Genomic DNA, 19,781 nt, shown 5'->3' on the forward strand with positions numbered 1-19,781 from the left:
CAGAAGCTCTTTTATAACCTCTGAAACAACATACCCATTCAGTGCTGTGTAGTACAGTTTAGTAGATTTTTGTTCTTGTTAATAATTGTCACCTCCTCTCCATCACTACCTCCTCCATCACTACCTCCTCCTCCCCCATCACTACCTCCTCCTCCTTCATCACTACCTCCTCCTCCTTCATCACTACCTCCTCCATCACTACCTCCTCCTCCATCACTACCTCCTCCTCCCCCATCACTACCTCCTCCTCCTCCATCACTACCTCCTCCTCCATCACTACTTCCTCCTCCTCCATCACTACCTCCTCCTCCTCCATCACTACCTCCTCCTCCTCCATCACTACCTCCTCCTCCTCCATCACTACCTCCTCCTCCTCCATCACTACCTCCTCCTCCTCCATCACTACCTCCTCCTCCATCACTACTTCCTCCTCCTCCATCACTACCTCCTCCTCCTCCATCACTACCTCCTCCTCCTCCATCACTACCTCCTCCTCCTCCATCACTACCTCCTCCTCCTCCATCACTACCTCCTCCTCCTCCATCACTACCTCCTCCTCCTCCATCACTACCTCCTCCTCCTCCATCACTACCTCCTCCTCCTCCATCACTACCTCCTCCTCCTTCATCACTACCTCCTCCTCCTCCATCACTACCTCCTCCTCCTTCATCACTACCTCCTCCTCCACTTCAAACTCCTTATTTCTATCCACCCCCCACAAGACTAGTACTTTCCTGGGGTTGTTTGTCTGTTGTCCAATCTGGCTCATAATCATATATTTCTGATCACTCTGTTTTCTAATTTTCACCTGTTCCCTTTTCTTCCCTTTCTTACTTCCAAACTCTGATGTAATAACTTTCCAACTGGCCCTGCTTTCTTAACTCCAAAGACAGACATTATTTAGAATTTGAAATGTAGATATGTTTAAATCTAAAAGCATTTCAATACCTGGTCTATTTCTAACATGTATAGCAAGTAGCCTGTCTTACTGAGGTATAACAAGAAAAGAACTGTTTTAGTTTTCAGCTGTATAATCCGAACTAGTGAGGACAAATGTATTCATAGGATAACCAACACATGACTTATATTGACACTTCTATCTTCTTAAAATTTTCTCATGTGACCCTGTCAGTCACTTATCCCATAAAGCAACCACTCAGATGATTTTATGAAGTGTTTGATATAATTTTAAAATTAATAACACCCTAGAATAAAACACAAAGTAGTCTTTTAAAGCTTAAAAAATACAGGGAGATTGCTGGGATGGCCCATTCAGTTAAGTGCTTCAAAGAGCTACTTACCCAAAATCAAATAAACAACACAACACAACAAAAATAAGAGGCTGGGTATGTAGCTGTTGGTAGATTACTAACAAAAATAAGGCCTAAATTCAGTCCCCAGCATTTCACAAACAGTTTGGTAGTGTCCACCTGTTGTGGTATCTTTTATTTGCCTGATAATTGTAAAGGTTTACTGCCCCCATCTGCTGACCTAGGCCTAGTCCTGGAAGCTTCCAGCCTCCATACAATCCTATCCAGACCTAGAATGTTTTCAGCCTCTGAGCCTTACTGCTGAATAAGCTCACTTTCTAGTTCTTTCTGGACTCTGGCTGGTTGGTTCATCTCAGCTGTTCTGGCTCAAACTCCTCTGTGCACTAACTGATTTAATCTGGCTTTTTTCAGTTTCTCCTGAATTGCACTGCTTGACCTGATGCTAACTTTGGCCATCCGTTCTAGTCTTCTGGCTCCTCATTCTCTGGCTTGTTCTGTCTTTACCTGTGCCTGTCTTCCCTCTGCAGCATGTCTCTATACAACCAGTAAAACGGCCTTTTTCTCTTTTCTTTCTTCTCTGCGCTCCTCATCTCTCCGTTTTTCTCCTCCTTTCCCTCTTCCCACCTCTCTCTGTCTGCACTGCTCTCTTAAGTAGCTTCCCTTTCCTCTCTCTTCTAGTGAGAGCTGGGCATAGCCTGTTTTTTCAAATCTTTCTCTGATTTGTCATTTTGTCTGCCAGTCAATTAGACATCCCTTCCAAACATGGCTGCTTCTTTCTATAATCTAACTCTACCTTCATTGTTTGGGATTAAAGGCGTGTAATAAAGGCACGACTGTAGGCATTGCAGCCAAAGGGATTAAAGGTGTGTGCTAAGGCTAAGCCACACCACAGCTAGAAACAAGCTTTTTTCAATAAAAAACACAATGTTGGGGTTCACAGTGTGATCAAATATTCTATAACGCACACCTCTAATTTCTGAAGGCTAGCAGAGGATTCATCATCTCTTGCTGTGTCCTATTCTGCCTTGTGACAAGGTCTCACACCAAATGTGAAACTCGCTGACCTGGCTAGGCTAGCTGGTCAACACACTCCTGGCGTCCCTGTCTCCAGCACTCAGACCTCAGGTTACATGTACACACAACCATGTCCAGCTTTTATATGGGTACTGGCAGTTTGAACATACGTCCAACTGCAAAATCTTTCCAAACTTTTGAGGTCCATGAGTCGCTACACAAACACCGATCTCAGTTAGAAGGGATGGTTTATTGAATGCACGCCCTAATACTGATTAGATCAGGAGCATAATTTGGATTTGAGTAGCTGAAGTTATCTATACCTCTGAACATCTTTCTCTGTCAGTCTGCAAAGTATAAAAACCACAACGAGCTCATGCACAGGTGCAGGAAGTGCTGTTCAGTGGTCAGCTCTGACTCAAACCACTTTAGACATAACAGTTCATAATGACCTTTAAGTTGATGGGTCTGATGTAAAACTTTGTGGATTTTTTTTTTAAGATTAACTAACCTCATATAGAAGACACAGAACATAACAGGGTATGTTCTGAGTCAAGTTATTTTTCTGCATGTTACAGCAGCAATATGAAATAGCTGGCAGGCATGGAACAAAATGACAACAGCTGTGCTGGGGAGCCACCGCTCACACACACTCTTGGTAAATTTTAAAGCCATTCATGTCTTTTGCCTATGAGACACACGCACACATTTAAGGAATTTGTTGCAGTTCAGATTTCATTTGTGTGCTATCCCTTACTTCAGTTAAGCATTGTGTTTTCATGAAGGCTTCTGGGTCGTTGCTTTTCAGCATCCTTGTTAGGGCAGAGCAAAGCCTGTTACTACCTTGGCTTGAGTGTTATGATAAGAAATTACCAGTGTGGAAGTGGCCACAGCTCTTAGAATATCTTCCTGCACTTTCATTATAAGTTTATTCCTAAGTAAACATTGTTGTGATCAAGACAGCTGTTATTTTTCTTGAAGAACTTTCTCTAGGTTTTGTTTTTAGCTTTCTTTACAATTTGAGAACTGAGAAGGTAATTTTAGATTAACACCTGTTGGAGAAATTCCAAAATTAGAGCCATCTGTTTGCATACTATGAAATATTTTTAAAATCAGATTGTTTATTTTGTTGCAGAGTCTCACTGTATAGTTCTGGCTGTCCTAGAACTCTGTCCTCTAGGCTGGCCTCCAACTCACACCAGGCCACTTCCCAAGTGGTGTGATTTAAGGTGTCTAAGCCTCGCTAAAAACATTTTATCATTATAGACTGTTTTGTTGTTTTGTTTTCTCTGTGCAGTCCTGATAGTCCTGAGATTAGCTCTGTAGACCAGGCTATCCTCAAACTCGGAGAACCTCCTGCCTCTGCCTCCTGATTGCTGGAATTAGTGTGTGCTACCACACCCAGCTTACAAACTGATTTTTTAAAAAAAATATTTGTTTAGTGTGTGTGTGTGTGTGTGTCCATGTGTCCAAGTATCCACAGAGGTCAGAAGAGGGAATTGGATGGATCTCCTGGAACAGGAGTTATAGACAGTTGTGAGCTGCTATATGAGTTCTGGGAATTGGATCCAAGTGCCCTGGAAAGCAGCCAGCTCTAGACCCCCCCAAACTGTTTTTTTAAGATTCATTTTTGTTATTTCTAATTATATATATATGTGTCTGTGTGCAGTTGCCAACTGAGGCCATCAGTATCAGATGCCCTGGAACTGGTGTTTAAGGCAGTTGTGAGCCCCTCTAAAACGACAGTATATGCTCTTAAACCGCTGAGCCATCTTGGTAGCCCTATCAACTGACTTTTTATTTTCTTTTTTTCCTCAGTCTGTTCTGAAAACCACTGCCACTATGACCATTATTCTACAGATGTGCCTGCAAATCTTCAAGACCTTTGAAGAGAGTGCATATAGGCAAGATTATAATCCTAGTCCAATCCTATAACCTGAATTTTCATTATTCTAGGTCAGACACAAAGAGTTCAGCCTTGGTAGATCTTACGATATGTGATGTTGACCCAGGTCATCCTCCTCTGAGAGTGCTTTAGAAACGGGCTCCATCTGTTCCATCTCTGCAGTGCTTTTCTGGTTGCAGCCCTGGCATACTCTGCATTGTAAAAGGCTGTCATGTGTAAGTTTAGTCTGTTTAGTGTCCACCTAGCCTCAGTGTCCCTGGACTTTTGTCAGGCCTCATGGTAAAAATTCAAAGAGTATATTTTAAAATATGCTACTGTTGGACTGAAGAGATGACTCAGCGGTTAAGAGCACTGACTGCTCTTCCAGAGGTCCTGAGTTCAAATCCCAGCAACCAACTCACAACCAACTGTAATGGGATCCGATGCCCTCTTCTGGTGTGTCTGAAGACAGCTACAGTGTACTCATAAATAAAATAAATAAAATCTTTTAAAGAAATAAAATAAAATATGCCACTGTCAAAGAAATGAGCCTTTGTTGATGTCTGCAGAAGTGGATTCTGGGTAAAGTAAGTGCATTTGAGAAAACAGTGAGTGTTAATTTTTACAAGTTTTTGGGAAAACATTGTAACATTATGTTTTCTTAAACCTCTTAAAACTGCAAAGCTTTTGACCTAGAAATGTCAGTCACTGAAATCCTCTCTGAAAAAATAATCAAATACTTAGGCAAAGATTTATGTATTTATTACAATAGGCTGTGGAGCAGAGCAATTATAAATCCTGAAGCCAGGCTGCCTCGATTCAAATTCAGGCTGTCTTACTTAGAACCATTATGGCTTTGCTTAATCCTTATGTGTTTCAGGTGTGTGTGTCTGTGCTGTGAAGACTAGTCCCACCCTGAGTTCTTGTGAGAATAATGGTCATCCCTTCAGGTCAGTCAGCTACGGCAGTGTGTTTAACAATTTCCCCCAAGCGTACAACAAGCATGTGTTTCTCCCCCACACACCAGATATGCTCTGCTGTGCTTGCAGAGACACGGGTGTGGTTCATGTGGACTGTGGCGTCACTTGTTCTCCAGGGGTCAGTAAATGACCAGGGATGTGTTCCTGTAGACAAATCATGCCACACACTCACTTAGCACCGAGTTGACTCCATGAGGCAGAGGAGAGAATGAATCTTCCAGACAGTTTAGAGGTTAGCAGATTCTGTAATGATCCAAATGATTTTTAAACATTGGCTTTGATAGCTGTATGGTCCCTGCAACCATTGAACGTCACTGTTGTAGGATGGAAGCTGGATTAGTTAATACATAGATTTTTGGGGTTATGGTTGTAATTTAAATAAAATCAGAGAGCATCTTGGCTTATGGGCCAGAGCTTTCTAACCTTGACTATCTTACTCTAATTGGTCAGAAATTTTAAGAGGATTAAATAAATCAACATACCTAAAGTACATAACCCTAACCCTAACCCATCTGTGGAACATCACTAGCTCATGCTGATCTTCATTAATAGTATTGTTTTTGTTACTTTAGCAAATATTGGAAACAATCAGTGTTCAACAGTCCACATAGGGTCAAGTATATGACAGCACACCGCACTTTAAAATGTTAGGTCTCCATTTAGACACCATTTAAAAATAACTAAGGGGAGGGGCTGGCTTGATAAGAGTATTTTCTGTGCAGCCATGAAAACCTGAGTTCACATTCCTGGGACCCATACAAGAAGCCGAGCATGGCTGCACACATGCCTGGAAACCCAGCTCTGTGGTGGGGGAACAGAGACAAGAGGGTTATTAGAGCTTGCTGGCTGCTAGCCTATCTCCAGGCTCAGTGAGAGGCCCTGACTGAAGGGTACAAGGCAGAAAGTGACAGTGAGACACGTTAATGGGTTCCTCTGGCCTCTGCAGAGGCAGACATGAGTACACACACACATGAATACACATATACTACATGTATATACACACAGACACACTTTAAAAAGCATTTTTTAATGTAAGGGAGGGTTGGACCGATGGCTCAGTGGTTCAGCATGCCTCCTGGGCCTCTAGAGGACCTGCTCTGCTTCATGCTCTTCATATCATTAGAGGGCTCAAAATCATTTATTACTTCAGCTCCAGGGGACCCAATACCCTTTTCTGGCTCATATTGGCACACAGACATACGTATCTTACACTTACACAGACATATACACACACATAAACATACAACTAATGACTTAATATAAAAACCTAATGGGAAAGGAATATGTTTGTATTAAGTAAAAAGATAACTTCTGTTATGACGTGAGTCTACTTTTTTAAAGAAAATAATGTATTTTGTGTACAGGTTTATTTTCCGGGTTGGCTGAGAGAGTAAACTAGATGGACACTTTTCAAGGCACAGTAGGAAAAAGCAGTTCTGTTCTAGGACTCAGGAAGTGGTCAGAGTACCAGCCCATGGGGTAGCATCCCCCCGACTGACTCTGGTTGTGAGGACCATACTCCATGAGCATCCAACTGTCCTGGACAGACTGGTTTACAGAGATCAGCCTCTCGTGCCTCTGGCTGTCTGAATATCCAGAAGTACACACTGGCTTCTCTTAGAAAGATTATGCTGCAATGTCTGCTGTGGGTCTAGACATCACATGAAGAGTAGCAAAAGAACCTTCAGACTCTCCCACATTCTTTTTTTTTTTTAAGTCTTACAAAAAATACTGACAATTATGTGTATTTTCATGTGTGGAAGGATTGCTCATTGTACATGTGTATATGTAGAGGCCAGAGGTAACCTTGGTAGTCATTCCTCGTGAGCAGTTTACCTTGTCTTTTGAGATGAGGTGTCTCACTGGGGCCTAGTCCTCAGTAATTAGGCCAGCCTGATTGGCCAGCTAAGCCCAGGATCCTTGAGTGTCTGCCTCCCAGAGCTGATTTTACAGACATGCCATTCTTCTCACCCCTAGGTCCTGCCTCTCAGTCATCTTCTGGTCTACACAGCTGGCCCTCAGTGAGCCACACCTCACTGAGCCCAGTTGTCCTGTGTGTGACTCTCTTCTTCATTTTCCCTCAGCTGGTCTTGTGTAAGAACGCTGCAGACATGGTGTGGCTTCCATCTGTGCCACAGACTACCCCAGCGAATATGGGGGTCCCTGGGATAAGGGTCCTCGAAAGCTGGGTGGGTAAGGATTTGGCAGTGACAAACAGAAACATTCACAGGTAGTTTGAATCTGAGTGTATTTTGCAGTTCTCAAGCAAGGAATTTTATACATAATGAAACAGGTATTAAAATTCCTAGATGTGTTTAGTGAAGCAGTCACAGACAGGCCATCATTGTCATTGGCACAGTAAAGCACAAAATCATCCAAAGCTAACGGTGTATTTCCAGGATCAGGTTAATAAATTTTTATGGTCAATATTGTTTAGCATCTGGTACCTAATTTTTGTGAATCTCTGGAGGTGTAAATTTAAACTATTTTAATTATTTTCATTTAAGGCTTTCTTTACCTAAGCCCATTTCCAGTGACACATGTACAGCCATATGAAACTTTAATGTTGGGAAAGTTTTGATCATAATACTATCTTGTAATTTTGTAAATGATTATGAAGAAAAGTGCTGGTTTTCCTGGAGATAAGGTCATGGCTGGTGACACCATCCCAAGGAAAGGTTTCTTAACCATTTTTTAAAATCAGGAATATCTCATAAATATGGAAAGGGAATAGAAGAAGATAGAACAGACATACTGCCATGAGAATTATAGCTTAGTATTTTGCTCCAGCCAAGAGTTCCACAACCGGTTCCAGGAGACCTCTTCCTTTTGAAGCTTTCACCTCAGTCTGTGGAACTTGTCACACAAAATATACTGGGGTTGGGGTGGCACATCTGGACATTTTAGAACACTTGTTTCAGGAAAAATCAATCTCATGTAAGATTCCTTTAATCCCCGCACTCTGGAGGCAAAGGCAGGCAGATCTCTTGAGTATGTAGCCGGGTCTACAGTCAGTTCAGGACAGGGAGCTATGAAGACCCTATCTCGAAAATAAAACCCACAAACAGAAAATCTTCAGATTTGTTTTTAAAAATAATCACAATAATGTCAGCAATATTAAAAGAAGCAAAGTTGCTGCTTTTTGTTTGTCTTAAGACAGGACTTCTCTGTGTAATAACCCTGGCTGTCCTGGACTTTACTTTGTAGACCAGGCTGGCCTTGAACTCACAGAGATCTGCCTGCCTCTGCCTCACTGTGCTGGAATTAAAGGCATGTGCCACCGCTGGCACCACAATCACTCTGGGTTTTGTGGGGTTTTCTATTTTGCCTTAAATGTATTTGGGAGGTTGGTTATGTGCATATGTGTAGCACCCTCCCACAGCGCATGCCTCTGTGTGGAGGACTTGCAGGAGGTGTACGTTTTCTCTTTCTGTCATGAGGGTTTTAGGACTTGAACTCAGGTCAATGGCAGGCTTAATGGCAAGCCCCCTTTCCCACTGAGCCAAGTCACCAGCCTTATGCCTTAGTTCCCCTTCATTGTTCCAAGTCTCGCTCACACGTGTCAATGCACCGCTTGTATACTTGTCTGTGAAGGTCAGAAAAGGGTGTCAGTCCCCTAGACAACTAGAGTCACAGATGGTTATTACCCACCATGGAGGTGCTAGGTCACCTGAACGGGGGTCACCTGGAGAACAGTCAGTTTGTTTCATCTCTCTGTCCTGTGCCTTTGCTTTTGAGACAGGATCTAATGTTACCCAGGCTGGCCCCCAAACTTGCTGCATGGCTGAGTTTTACCCTGAGCTTTGGTCCTCCTACCTTTATCACCCCAGTGCTGGGACTACAGACGTGAAACAGGCCCAGTTTATACTGTGCTGGGGATGGCCCCGGGCTTTGTGCCCAACTGCACCCTGCTCCTGAATGTGGAACCCACAGTGAAGATTTGTTTATTATGTGCATATTTTCCATTTCCAGTGACTTTTCTTTATTTACAATAAAAGATTAATGTTGATTCTTACCAATGGGTCTGTCATTTTCAGACAGATGTCACATACCTTTTAAATTAGTAATAATTTATGCATTAAAGGCTAATTGAAAATAAAATGATAATGTCGTATAAATTTGACATGTTGGATTGGGCGATGCTTGGGGGAGGGAACACAGGGAACATTGGAATGTGTTTATCTGCCTTTCTAGGCGTTACCCGTGGCAGTCCATGGTGAGCCACAGCTTGAGGCTGAAAATGTCACTAGATGTAGGCAAGTGCCTCACTAGAGGACGAGTAGCACCGCTGAGGATCGCTGTCCTGTGCTTCCTAAATGGTTGTCTTGCTCTACAGGAGTGTAATTTGGAATAAAGCAACATTCCATTAGGAGCTAAGCACAAAATCAACACACACACACACACACAAAACCTGCTAGGCAGCAATTTTAAGTTGTTCAGCATGAACAAAAGTTTCATACTGTATTTCTTAATCAAAGGCTAGATTGTCTTGGTAATTGTTAAAAAAAAACAAAACAAAACAGATCACTAGAAGCATTTTAGCAAATGCCACATGGAAACAATAAAATTAGTTAGTAGAGCTCTAATTTATAGTCATTTCTTCAGTCACTTTAAGCTGTAAGACATTTAGGATCTGTGGGTACTAAGGGATACGGAAAGGCCATTGCACTAGTTCTCAGACTTGAGTCCCAGCAGGTTTCTGTAGCTCGATGGATAAGAATGTGTTTGGCTTCTTTGGCCATGACACCTACAACAGTGATGCCCAGCACCCTGCTGAAGACCTCATTATCCTGACTTCCTCTGCCTTCTGTGGAGCCCCTCAGCTCTCAGGGTGTTCTTCAGCTTGCTCATTTGCCAAGGGAAGTGGGAAAAACAGCTCATGCAGAGAGAAGAGCAAACCGTACCCCAGTACCATCTTCTCACATCATCGACTGTTCTGTCATCCTTCAGTGCCAATCACCAGCTTTGTGGGTAAACTGAGGCAGGCAGCCAGTGGGGTTCAATACTTAGAGTCGCTGATGGGGGTTGGTTCAGGTACTGGTGGGGGCTGCTGCTTATAGCAGCCAGTGATTAAGGAAATTACTCAGCAGACTTGTCTCTAAGGAAACATGCACATATACACATATGCACATATATACATGTGTGCACACATGCACATATGTAAATATGTACACCTGATGGACTAATGGAACAAAGTTCCAACAAGCAGGCTTTGAGCATTTCATACATACATACACACACAATTGGTGGATGCAGCAAGCTAAAACACATACTCAGACATATATATACTACATACATACATACACATAGTTGATGGATGGAAGAACAAGGGTCCAACAACTTCGTTTTTTCCTCCATCGCTTATATGTACCAGCAAAATCTTTCAGGCAGTAGAAAGTTACAATGTGGCTGCGAACTATTTTTCTTTTAGTGAGTGATTATGAAAAGCAGTGTGTTCTCCAATTGCTTTATAGGAAATGACATGATGCAGTGCAGGTGAAGGAAACAAGTTGTTCCCAAGAATCCGAATACATTCATAGCTAAGCAACTTGTTATAGATTGACCAAGTCAGCAAGCAGGGTAGTTTTCTCAGCTTCTCTTACCGGCCGGCAGCAACTGTGGTTACAAAGAAAGGATTACTTATTTTATTCTCTATCTTTAAGAGTAATCTTGTAAGAATCTTAATCACAGATCAAAACTCTAAGTCAGTCATACTTATTTTAACTCCTCAGAATGCATATCTACACATCAGCAATTCTATTAAATCATATCAGGAAGCTGAGGGCCAAAATGGGCATAAAAGGGGCTGGAGCCATGGCTCAGAGGTTAAGAGCACTGACTGCCCTTCCAGAGGCTCTGAGTTCAAATCCCAGCAACTACATGGTGGCTCACAACCATCTGTAATGGGATCTGATGCCCTCTTCTGGTGTGTCTGGAGATAGCTACAGTATATGAGCATACATAAGATAAATAAATAGTTAAAAAATGGGTCTAAGAAATAATTACAACCAGTCCAGCCTCAGCGAGTCACGTCAGCCGGCGCTGCCATTGTTCTTGTCCCTTGACCATAAAAGGTCCCTGGCTTGACTAATAAGAGTGTGTCTTCCTGAACTTCAGATTGTTCCCTAAGATTTTCTACATCAGAGTTAGTAGTGAAAACATCTCAACCCAGCTTCACTGACAGCTTCATTTTTCCAAACGCTTTGTAAGGGTGGTGCTCCCTGCTCTCAGTTCTTCCCTAGGGTGGTGACTGAATCATTAATCTGCTCTGGCATCGCTGCCGAGCTCCAGCACTGTACTTGTGAGTGCCAGAGACACTGCCCAGTGAGGGGCTGGAAGCCACTCAGAGTTTTCACAGTTCTTAGATTAAGGGGGCTGTGAGGGCAGCAAGCAGAGCAGAAATCCACAACAGCACGAAGCCCTCAGGACAAGTGTTCCTCAGGGCTCACCCATGTGGCTGTGGTGACCCTTGGGCTGAATCTGTGAGTTCTAAAGCCATTTGTCCTTCCTCCTGCATGGTTCTCAGTACTTCAGATTATTGGTTGTCTCCCAAGTATTCGCGGTACTTTGTGGGGTGTGGGGATTAGTTCAGTGGTAGTGTGCCTGTACAGAACCTTGAGTCTGGTCCCCAGCACTGAAGACAATTAGAATGAAGGAAGGATGGACGGAGAAAGGGAGGAAGGGAAGGAGGTCAGACAAGCATGTGTGTGGCATGGCTTAGCTAGTACAGGCATCTGTTGCCAAACTGGACACTGAATCCAACCTCTGGTACCACATGATGGTTGTACAGAATTAATTCCCACAAATTGTTCCCTGATCACCACAAATGTCTTATGGCACTTGAAAACACACACACACACACACACACACACACACACACACACAGTTACTTAGTAGGGAAAAATATAGGAAAAAAAACCTTTTGGCCTGACTCACAGATTTTGTTTTCTCTTTGTTTCCTTCTGTTTTGTTTTGAGACAGTCTCACTATGTAGCCCTGGCTGGTCTAGAGCTCAGAGATCAGACTGCCTCTGCCTCCTAAGTGCTGGGATTAAATTGTATTTCATCACTCCTGGCTTTCAAACTTTCTTTCTTTCTTTTTGGAAACAGCCAGATTTATTATTAATGTGCCATCTGTAGACATAAGACCCAACAGCCCTCTGTCCCAAAAGTTGAAAAAAAAACATTAACAGAAAGAGCACATGCTGGGCATGCCAGGGGGTCAGAAATCCTGTGAGCTGCCACCCCTGCTTTGGTACCCGGAAGAGAGCATGAAATTCCTCAGGGTTTCCAGATCCTTGGGCACTCCTTGGGGTTCTTCAAGGGTGACCCAAAGCCTTTGGAGTAATTTTCAGGAAATGTACTGTATATCGCATAAACCACGCCATACTTTGACACATCCCTTCTGGCAGAATCACAGGAACACATCCCAGAGCGGGGCTTGGACAACTCCTTAGAATTCATCTCTTGATGTTGATATTGGAACCAAATCTTGATCTGTTGTATTGTCAGTTCGAGTGCATCAGCCAAGGCCTCCAGAGTCTCCGGGTTAGGGGAGGGGTCTTTCTCGAATTCCTTTCTTAGTGCCTCTAACTGGTCACAGGTGAACTCAAAGATGATATCCCTGGAGGTTAAATGTCGAGTTGTCTTCTCCTTGGTAGCTTCGGTAGCTTCCATCACGACCGCAGATCACTTGAGCTCCCTTCCTTAGTTCCTACATTTTTCTTTAAATTAAAATATTATTCTCCTTTTTTCTTTCCTTTCTCCATTCCCCACCCACACACTTCAAATGCATGGCCTCTTTTCCTTTAATTGTACATGCATATATAATATGTTTCTAAATACACAAACACAACCTGATCAGTCTGTATAATGTTACATTTATGTAACTGATTTCAAGGTTGACTGTATGGTGTGACTATCCCTGGAAAGGCTGTCTGCCCCACTCACCTTTCTTTAGGTGCTTATAGTTCTGCCTCTGGGTTGGGGCCCTAATAGCTCTCCCCCCCCACCCCCTGTACTCCTCCCATGTGCCTTTTGGTTCCCTGTTCTGGTCTTTTCTCTTTGGTTTTGTTCTGTTGATGGTTTTTGTGGGTTTTTTTAAAAATAGTTGTTGGATTTTTTTTTTTAATTTTGAGTCAGAACTCTAAAAAGATTTCTATGTTGTAATTATTTGCTGTGTTTCTTAAATATTTTCCAGTCTTAAATTTCTCCTTGTCTAGACTTACCCCTTGTGACTTAATTGTTAAAGAAATGGTCTCTTTGAATAGCATGTTTCCCACAGCTTTGCCTCAAATTGTCCTTTGCTTCACGGTTTTCAGTGCTAAAGGCTGTCTCATTATTTCCTGTGTGCAGGTGGTTACAGCTAGAGGTTCAAGATCTTCCTTCCTTTTTGGAGGTAGCCAAAGGCAACATTGTTGGTCTCTTGCAGGATGACTTGAAATAGATTTTACCTTTTTTTTTTTTTGTTTTTTTTGTTTTTTTTGTTTGCTCAGTGTACACCTTGCTTGGCAGGCATTTGTCTTGAATCTTAGTGGAGTCTCATAATGTTAGCACCTGCCAATTTATAGCTGTTGATCAGACTTCTTGTTAGGGCCAAGTAATCTCAAATGATTTTTAGACAGACGGCTTGGTTCCATTGTATTGCATGTGATTTAACTTTGTGGTGTGTGTGTGCATGTGATTTAATTTTGTGCGGTGTGTGTGTGCATGTGATTTAATTTTGTGTGGTGTATGTTTGTGCATGTGATTTAATTTTGTGTGGTGTGTGTGTGCATGTGATTTAATTTTGTGTGGTGTGTGTGTGCATGTGATTTAATTTTGTGTGGTGTGTGTGTATGTGTGTGTGTGAATTCATTTAGTGCTATATAAAATGTTTTATATTAAAAGCTCTTTTACATTTAGTAATAAAGCTCAGACTTATCTACATACTGTTTAACTGAATTATTTGTACTAGGATTTATATTTCTGTGAAACCCCTTTAGGACAGATGTCTGAACTGCAGATAGGACCATTTCCCTTTGAGCTCGCCACGCTGGGCACAGTTTCCCTTTGAACTCATGTCTTCTGCTTGTGCACCACGGCTCTTTAGTCTCTTTCTGCTTTCTCTGCATGCTCAGCCCTCTCACAGTATCTACTGTTTCCAAGTGTGAGAAGCTGGCTGGGGAATATAAAAGCAAAACTAGCTTTCATTGTGTGTGTGCATCTTTAATTTATTCTTCTCAGTTCTATCTGTAGACCTCAGTTCTACAAACCACTGGAACTCTAGATCCAAAAAGTAAATATCAGGCTGTGTTGACCAATGGCCATGTTTGGATACTGAAAGGCTTGACCTGTGGCTGATGTAGAAAGGCATCAATAGCTGAGATCATATATCAGTATTGACGTGCAAGGAATAATTTATGCTTTACTTCCTTTCTGTTGTTGTTTTTCTTTGTTTTTCTTCTATTGAGACAGAATCTTATATAGCCTTGGCTGGCAACTCAGTGTAACTAACGATAACCTTGAACTTTTGATTCTCCTACCTCCATCTCCCAAATGCTAGAGTACAGGCTTGCAAAACACACACACACACACACACACACACACACACACACACACACACACACACCAGGCAAGGTTTCTTTGTGTAGTCCTGGCTGTTTGGGAACTCGGGCTTAGGGTTAAGAACTTGCTCTGTAGACCAGGCTGGCCTTGAACTCACAGAGATCCACCTGTCTCTGCCTCCAAGTGCTGGGATTAAGAAGTGTGCCAGCACTGCCCCGCTAAAATATTCAGTGTTACTACGTTTATTCGTTAAGACCTTTAACGCTATAACTTGGAACAGTGTTTCCCCAGTTTCCTGGTCCTGGAGTGGCCTCTCTGAGCAAAGCTGCCTGAGAGAGGCTAATTGTGCATCCTGGAGGTGTTAATTGTGCATCCTGAGGGACGGGTGTGTGTTCCCTTTCCTCTCTTACTTTCCTGAGACCCATGCTATAGGGCTTCTTGAAAATGCACTCTGTTCTAGAATTGCCATATAAAAGCTTGGATTATATACTGTGCTTCTCCAAGCAAGGAGGATGCCCGTCCCAGGGCAGTGAGTGCTGGCTTGCTGCTGAATGACTGTCATGTGTCCTTCTTTGCAGGCTCGTTTGTCCTACATGCGGGTGAAGTATCTTTTCTTTTCCTGGCTGGTGGTTTTTGTTGGAAGCTGGATCATATATGTGCAGTATTCAACCTATACAGAGCTATGCAGAGGGAAGGACTGTAAGAAAATCATCGTAAGTATTTTAAACATTTTAGTTTTGTTTTTTTTTAAACCTCCTATAACAGACTACAGTTACTACATAGGGACTAATTATTAAATGTCTTCAACAGTAAAGGCAATCTGATATTACAGTTGTGCTGAACTTCCTAACTTTTTAATATAATCAATACTCAGAAATCTATAGTACAGGTAAATCAGTGTGGAAGCAATCTCACTATGAAAAGGTATTTTTATTTTCAAATATATTTGAAATTTGGTTTATTATATATCATATTTTTAAATGTTTAGGGTATAAGTATGCGAATGTATAGATTTTCTAGAGTACATATTTTTAATAAATGAAGTCATAGCAAACACTAAACTTTAAAGGGTTTAAATTTATCACTTATTTTTCTCTCCCAGTAATAAGTTTATTTTATAAAATGACCTTACCAGTTCAAGATTAATAGCCATATTTACTGGCTGTGACTGTTGTAGAAAATTTATTTTAAATACTTGAGTTTCTTAATTAAGTTAACTTCATATTTTCTACTAAGATCTTTCAATATATGTCAAAACACCTATTTCAGGACCATATATTTATTTCTGTATTCTTTTTTTGTTTGTTTGTTTTGTTTTTATGGGACTCTGGTTCAGACAAGGACCTCAGCATCCAAGCAGGAGCTTGCTCCATGTTAACATGTGAGTGTGTGCGTGTGGTGCAAGCATGTGCCTTTGAGTGTCAGGACAACTTTTAGTTCTCTGTTTCCTCCATGTTTCTGCCGATGCTCTTTGCTGTGCTGTCTGTGTGAGTTTCTGGCTAATTCTCCTTGTCCCTTCCTAGCTCACCTTAGGAGTGCAAGATAACAGGTGTGTGATCTGCCGCATCTGGCATTTTACATGGGTTCTGTGATTGACCTCAGATCATCAGAATTATTTACCAAGTGCTTTAACCCATGGGGCCATCTTGCTGGCCTCATCATACAACTCTATTTTTAATAATCCTGGCCTGTGACTGCTGGGTACGATGGAGGCTGAGGCAGGAAGATTGAGTTCAGAACAAGACTGGGATACATAGTGAGAAACTATATCTTGAAAGAAGAGGAGGAGGAAGGGGAGGGTTAATTCTTAGGTTTTCTGTAGTTATAAATCATTAAAGGTTCTGCAAGTATTGGATGTCACTTTCCCTAAGCCTCAGATGTGTATGTACAACGGGAATGTCTTGCTCTCACAGAACCTATAGCTGAACAGAGAGGAAAAGGAATAATCATATTGAAATAAGTATTGTCAGGCCAAGAGATGGATGAGTAGGTGTCTTAGTTAGGGTTTCTATTGCTGTGAAGAGACACCATGACCAAGGCAACTCTTACAAAAGTCAACATTTAATTGGGGCTGGTTTACAGATCCAGAGTTCAGTCATCATCAAGCCAGGAAATATGGCAGCATCCAGGCATATGTAGTGCTGAAGAAAGAGCTGAGAGTTCTACATCTTCATCTGAAGGCCACTAGGAAAAACCTAGCTTCCAGGCAGCTAGGGTGATGGTCTTAAAGCCCACGCCCACAGTGACACATTTTTTCCAACAAGGCCACACACCCTAATAGTGCCACTTCCCATGGGCCAAGCATAGTCAAACCACCACAGTGGGTAAAGTTCTTGAGTTTGGATTCCTGACACCAACATAAAAAGCCAAGCTACTGCAGTGCATGCCAACAATCTCAGTCCTGGGAGGCAGAGACAGGAGGACTCAGGTGCTTGATGGCCAGCCCGTCTACCCAATCCGTGAGAGCAAATAAGGTGATAAGTGATAAAGAAAGACATCTAACACCACCTGATGGTCTCCCCTGCCACATATGAACACAGACATGGGTATGTCAGGCATTCCCCCCCCACACACACATATCAGCACACATACCGATATGTCTACTCTTTGAATCAAGTATTCCTTAGTCAAACATTTGGAAAAAGTGATTTAGTAACAAAACAACTGGCCTTACTGAATATTCTTTAATGTAGTAGTGAGTGTTCACATATCTAAGAAAAATAACTGTACTTGGTTAGAAGAAATTCACTGTTCCAATCTCATTCCAGGTGGGCCTGTTCACATCATCTAGTAGTATCAGAGATAATGCTCTCAGAGATGGAGCCGACAGCAAACATTCTTTTCTACTCTAACTTCCCTTTAATTTGTAAGAACTAGAAACAAAATGTGATTCCAGGTAATAATTTGCTAATTATTTTATACATTCTTTCAAGTCTAAAATATATAATTTTCTTACAACTGGCTTTAAAAGATGTAGTTAATTATATTTGACTCAAGAGAATAGAACTTGAGGTGGGCCTCTGGCCTCCACAAGCACACACTTGTGGAGATATACATCCAGAGCTTTAACCCTGACACTGGCTAGTTGGTACGTATGGAGTCCCACCCTTACAAACAGTCATGCCTCCTGCTAAAGTTAGGTCCTAAAACAGGGGCATTGCTACTTCTGTTCCCAGCAACTGTTAGATTAATCTAAGTTCTCAAGTCCTGGAGAAGGAGTTTTGTGTGGCTTACTTTGGCACTACAATGCAGTGTATTTAAACTCAGCTGATGGTAATTACATTAAATGTAAATGGACCAGATATCTTCAGTACAGGGCTTGTCAGGCTGTATTCTAAAAATCAAAATCTAGAGTTTGCTGTGGTAGCAACTGACTTGTAATTGCAGCATTTGGAAGGATCAGTATAGATTGGGTAACAAATTCCAAGGCAGCCTGAGGTACAGAACGAGAACCTGCCTCAAAACCAAAACCAAATCTAACTGTACTATTTGAGAGACACACCTTAAATACTGTAAAGTTAAAATAGAAAATCATCCACGCAAAGATTCAAATCCTAACAATATATGTGTTGAAGAAAGTTGAGCCAGCCCTCACTGTCTTAAAATGTGATACATGTCAGATGTTTCCCAGTGTTTGTGCAGTATCTGCCTAAGCAGCTACCTGTTTTTTAAAAAAATTAGTAATGTATATACATTCTTCTGTCCCAGTTCTTATTTAGAAATATGGAGTCTAAGTAATTTGTCTCTCTTGTGTATTACTACATCTACTGTTCTTTTAAGTAAACTAACCAAACAAGATCATCTAAGGTTGCTGTTTAAAAAGTTTAGGCATACAAATTAAAAACTGCATTATCTCAAAGCGTACATAACAAAACCATGCTCAGCAAAATATTATAGCATTCTGTGTGTAAGCTTTGAGCAGATTTCATCCCAAATCCTCAGTTTTATCTTTGTTAAGGAAGATTAGAAAGAGACACCTTTAAAAAAAAAAAGAAAGAAAGAAAGAAAGAAAGAAAAAAGGAGACACCTAGATCCAAGAGGGAATCTACAAATAACACACTATTTATTAGCATTTAAAAGCATAGTTGTTTTTTCTCTTTGAGTATGTTGCTTTTCTAAAAGATTTATTTATTTATTATATATAAGTACACTGTCGCTGTCTTCAGACACACCAGAAGAGGGCATCAGATTCCATTACAGATGATTGTGAGCCACCATGTGGTTGCTGGGATTTGAACTCAGGACCTCTGGAAGAGCAGTCAGTGCTCTTAACCACTGAGCCATCTCTCCAGCCTTGCAATATTGCTTTTATGTTTTCTCTAGTTATTTTTCTATTTTAAAATGTTTATTTTCAAAGTAATGCTACCATATAACAACCAGCACACTCGTGTGTGTGTGTGTGTGTGTGTGTGTGTGTGCATGTGTATGTGTGTGCACACACTCTTATGGACATGTGCATGAGTGGAGCTACTGCAGAGACCAGAAGAGCGTGTCAGGTTTCCTAGAGCTGGACTTACAGGTTATTGCTGGCTGCCTGATGTGATTTTGGGGAATGAAACCAGCCTCCTATAGCAGTCATTTAAAAAGTGTTGTAATTTCTCCAGGTCTGGTGGCACATTTTAGTCCCAGTGCTTGGGAGACAGGCAGGCATATCTGTTTGAGACCAACCAGACCTTCAGAAAAAAAGATGGATGGATGGATGGATCAGACCTTCAGAAAAAAGATGGATGGATGGGTGGGTGGATAGTTAAGGATGGTATAGGCAGATAGTTTTATAAGTTATATATTGATTTATATGTAGATTTTACATATAATCCCTCCTAGAAAAGACGGAGAAAGCATGGAAAGCCATTTTGAATTGGAACCTGATGGGAAGGAAGTGATTGTCTGAAAACTTGGACAAAGCTAGTAAGGAAAAGAACAGTGAGACAAAATCCTAAAACTGGGGAGGAAGGCTGAGGAAGACGGCTCTCACGTGGGCTTTTTATTTCTGGGATGAAGAGATGGCTCAGTGAATAGTTAAGAGCACTTTCTGCTCTCGAAGGGGACCCAGGTTCAGTTCCTAGCACTCGAAACTGTCTATAAC

General features: G+C 41.7%; 1 protein-coding gene across 1 annotated transcript in view; it reads left to right on the forward strand.

Moving 5' to 3' along the window:
- Positions 1-19,781, forward strand: part of DIPK1A (divergent protein kinase domain 1A) — a 69,898-nt gene that overhangs the window by 37,640 nt on the left and 12,477 nt on the right. The window contains exon 2 of the mRNA XM_080925146.1: positions 15,274-15,408. Coding sequence (XP_080781272.1) covers positions 15,274-15,408 — 135 coding nt within the window. The remainder of the gene's footprint in view (positions 1-15,273; positions 15,409-19,781) is intronic.

This window comes from Micromys minutus (assembly GCF_963924665.1).
Source record: "Micromys minutus genome assembly, chromosome: 11".
NCBI lineage: Eukaryota > Metazoa > Chordata > Mammalia > Rodentia > Muridae > Micromys > Micromys minutus.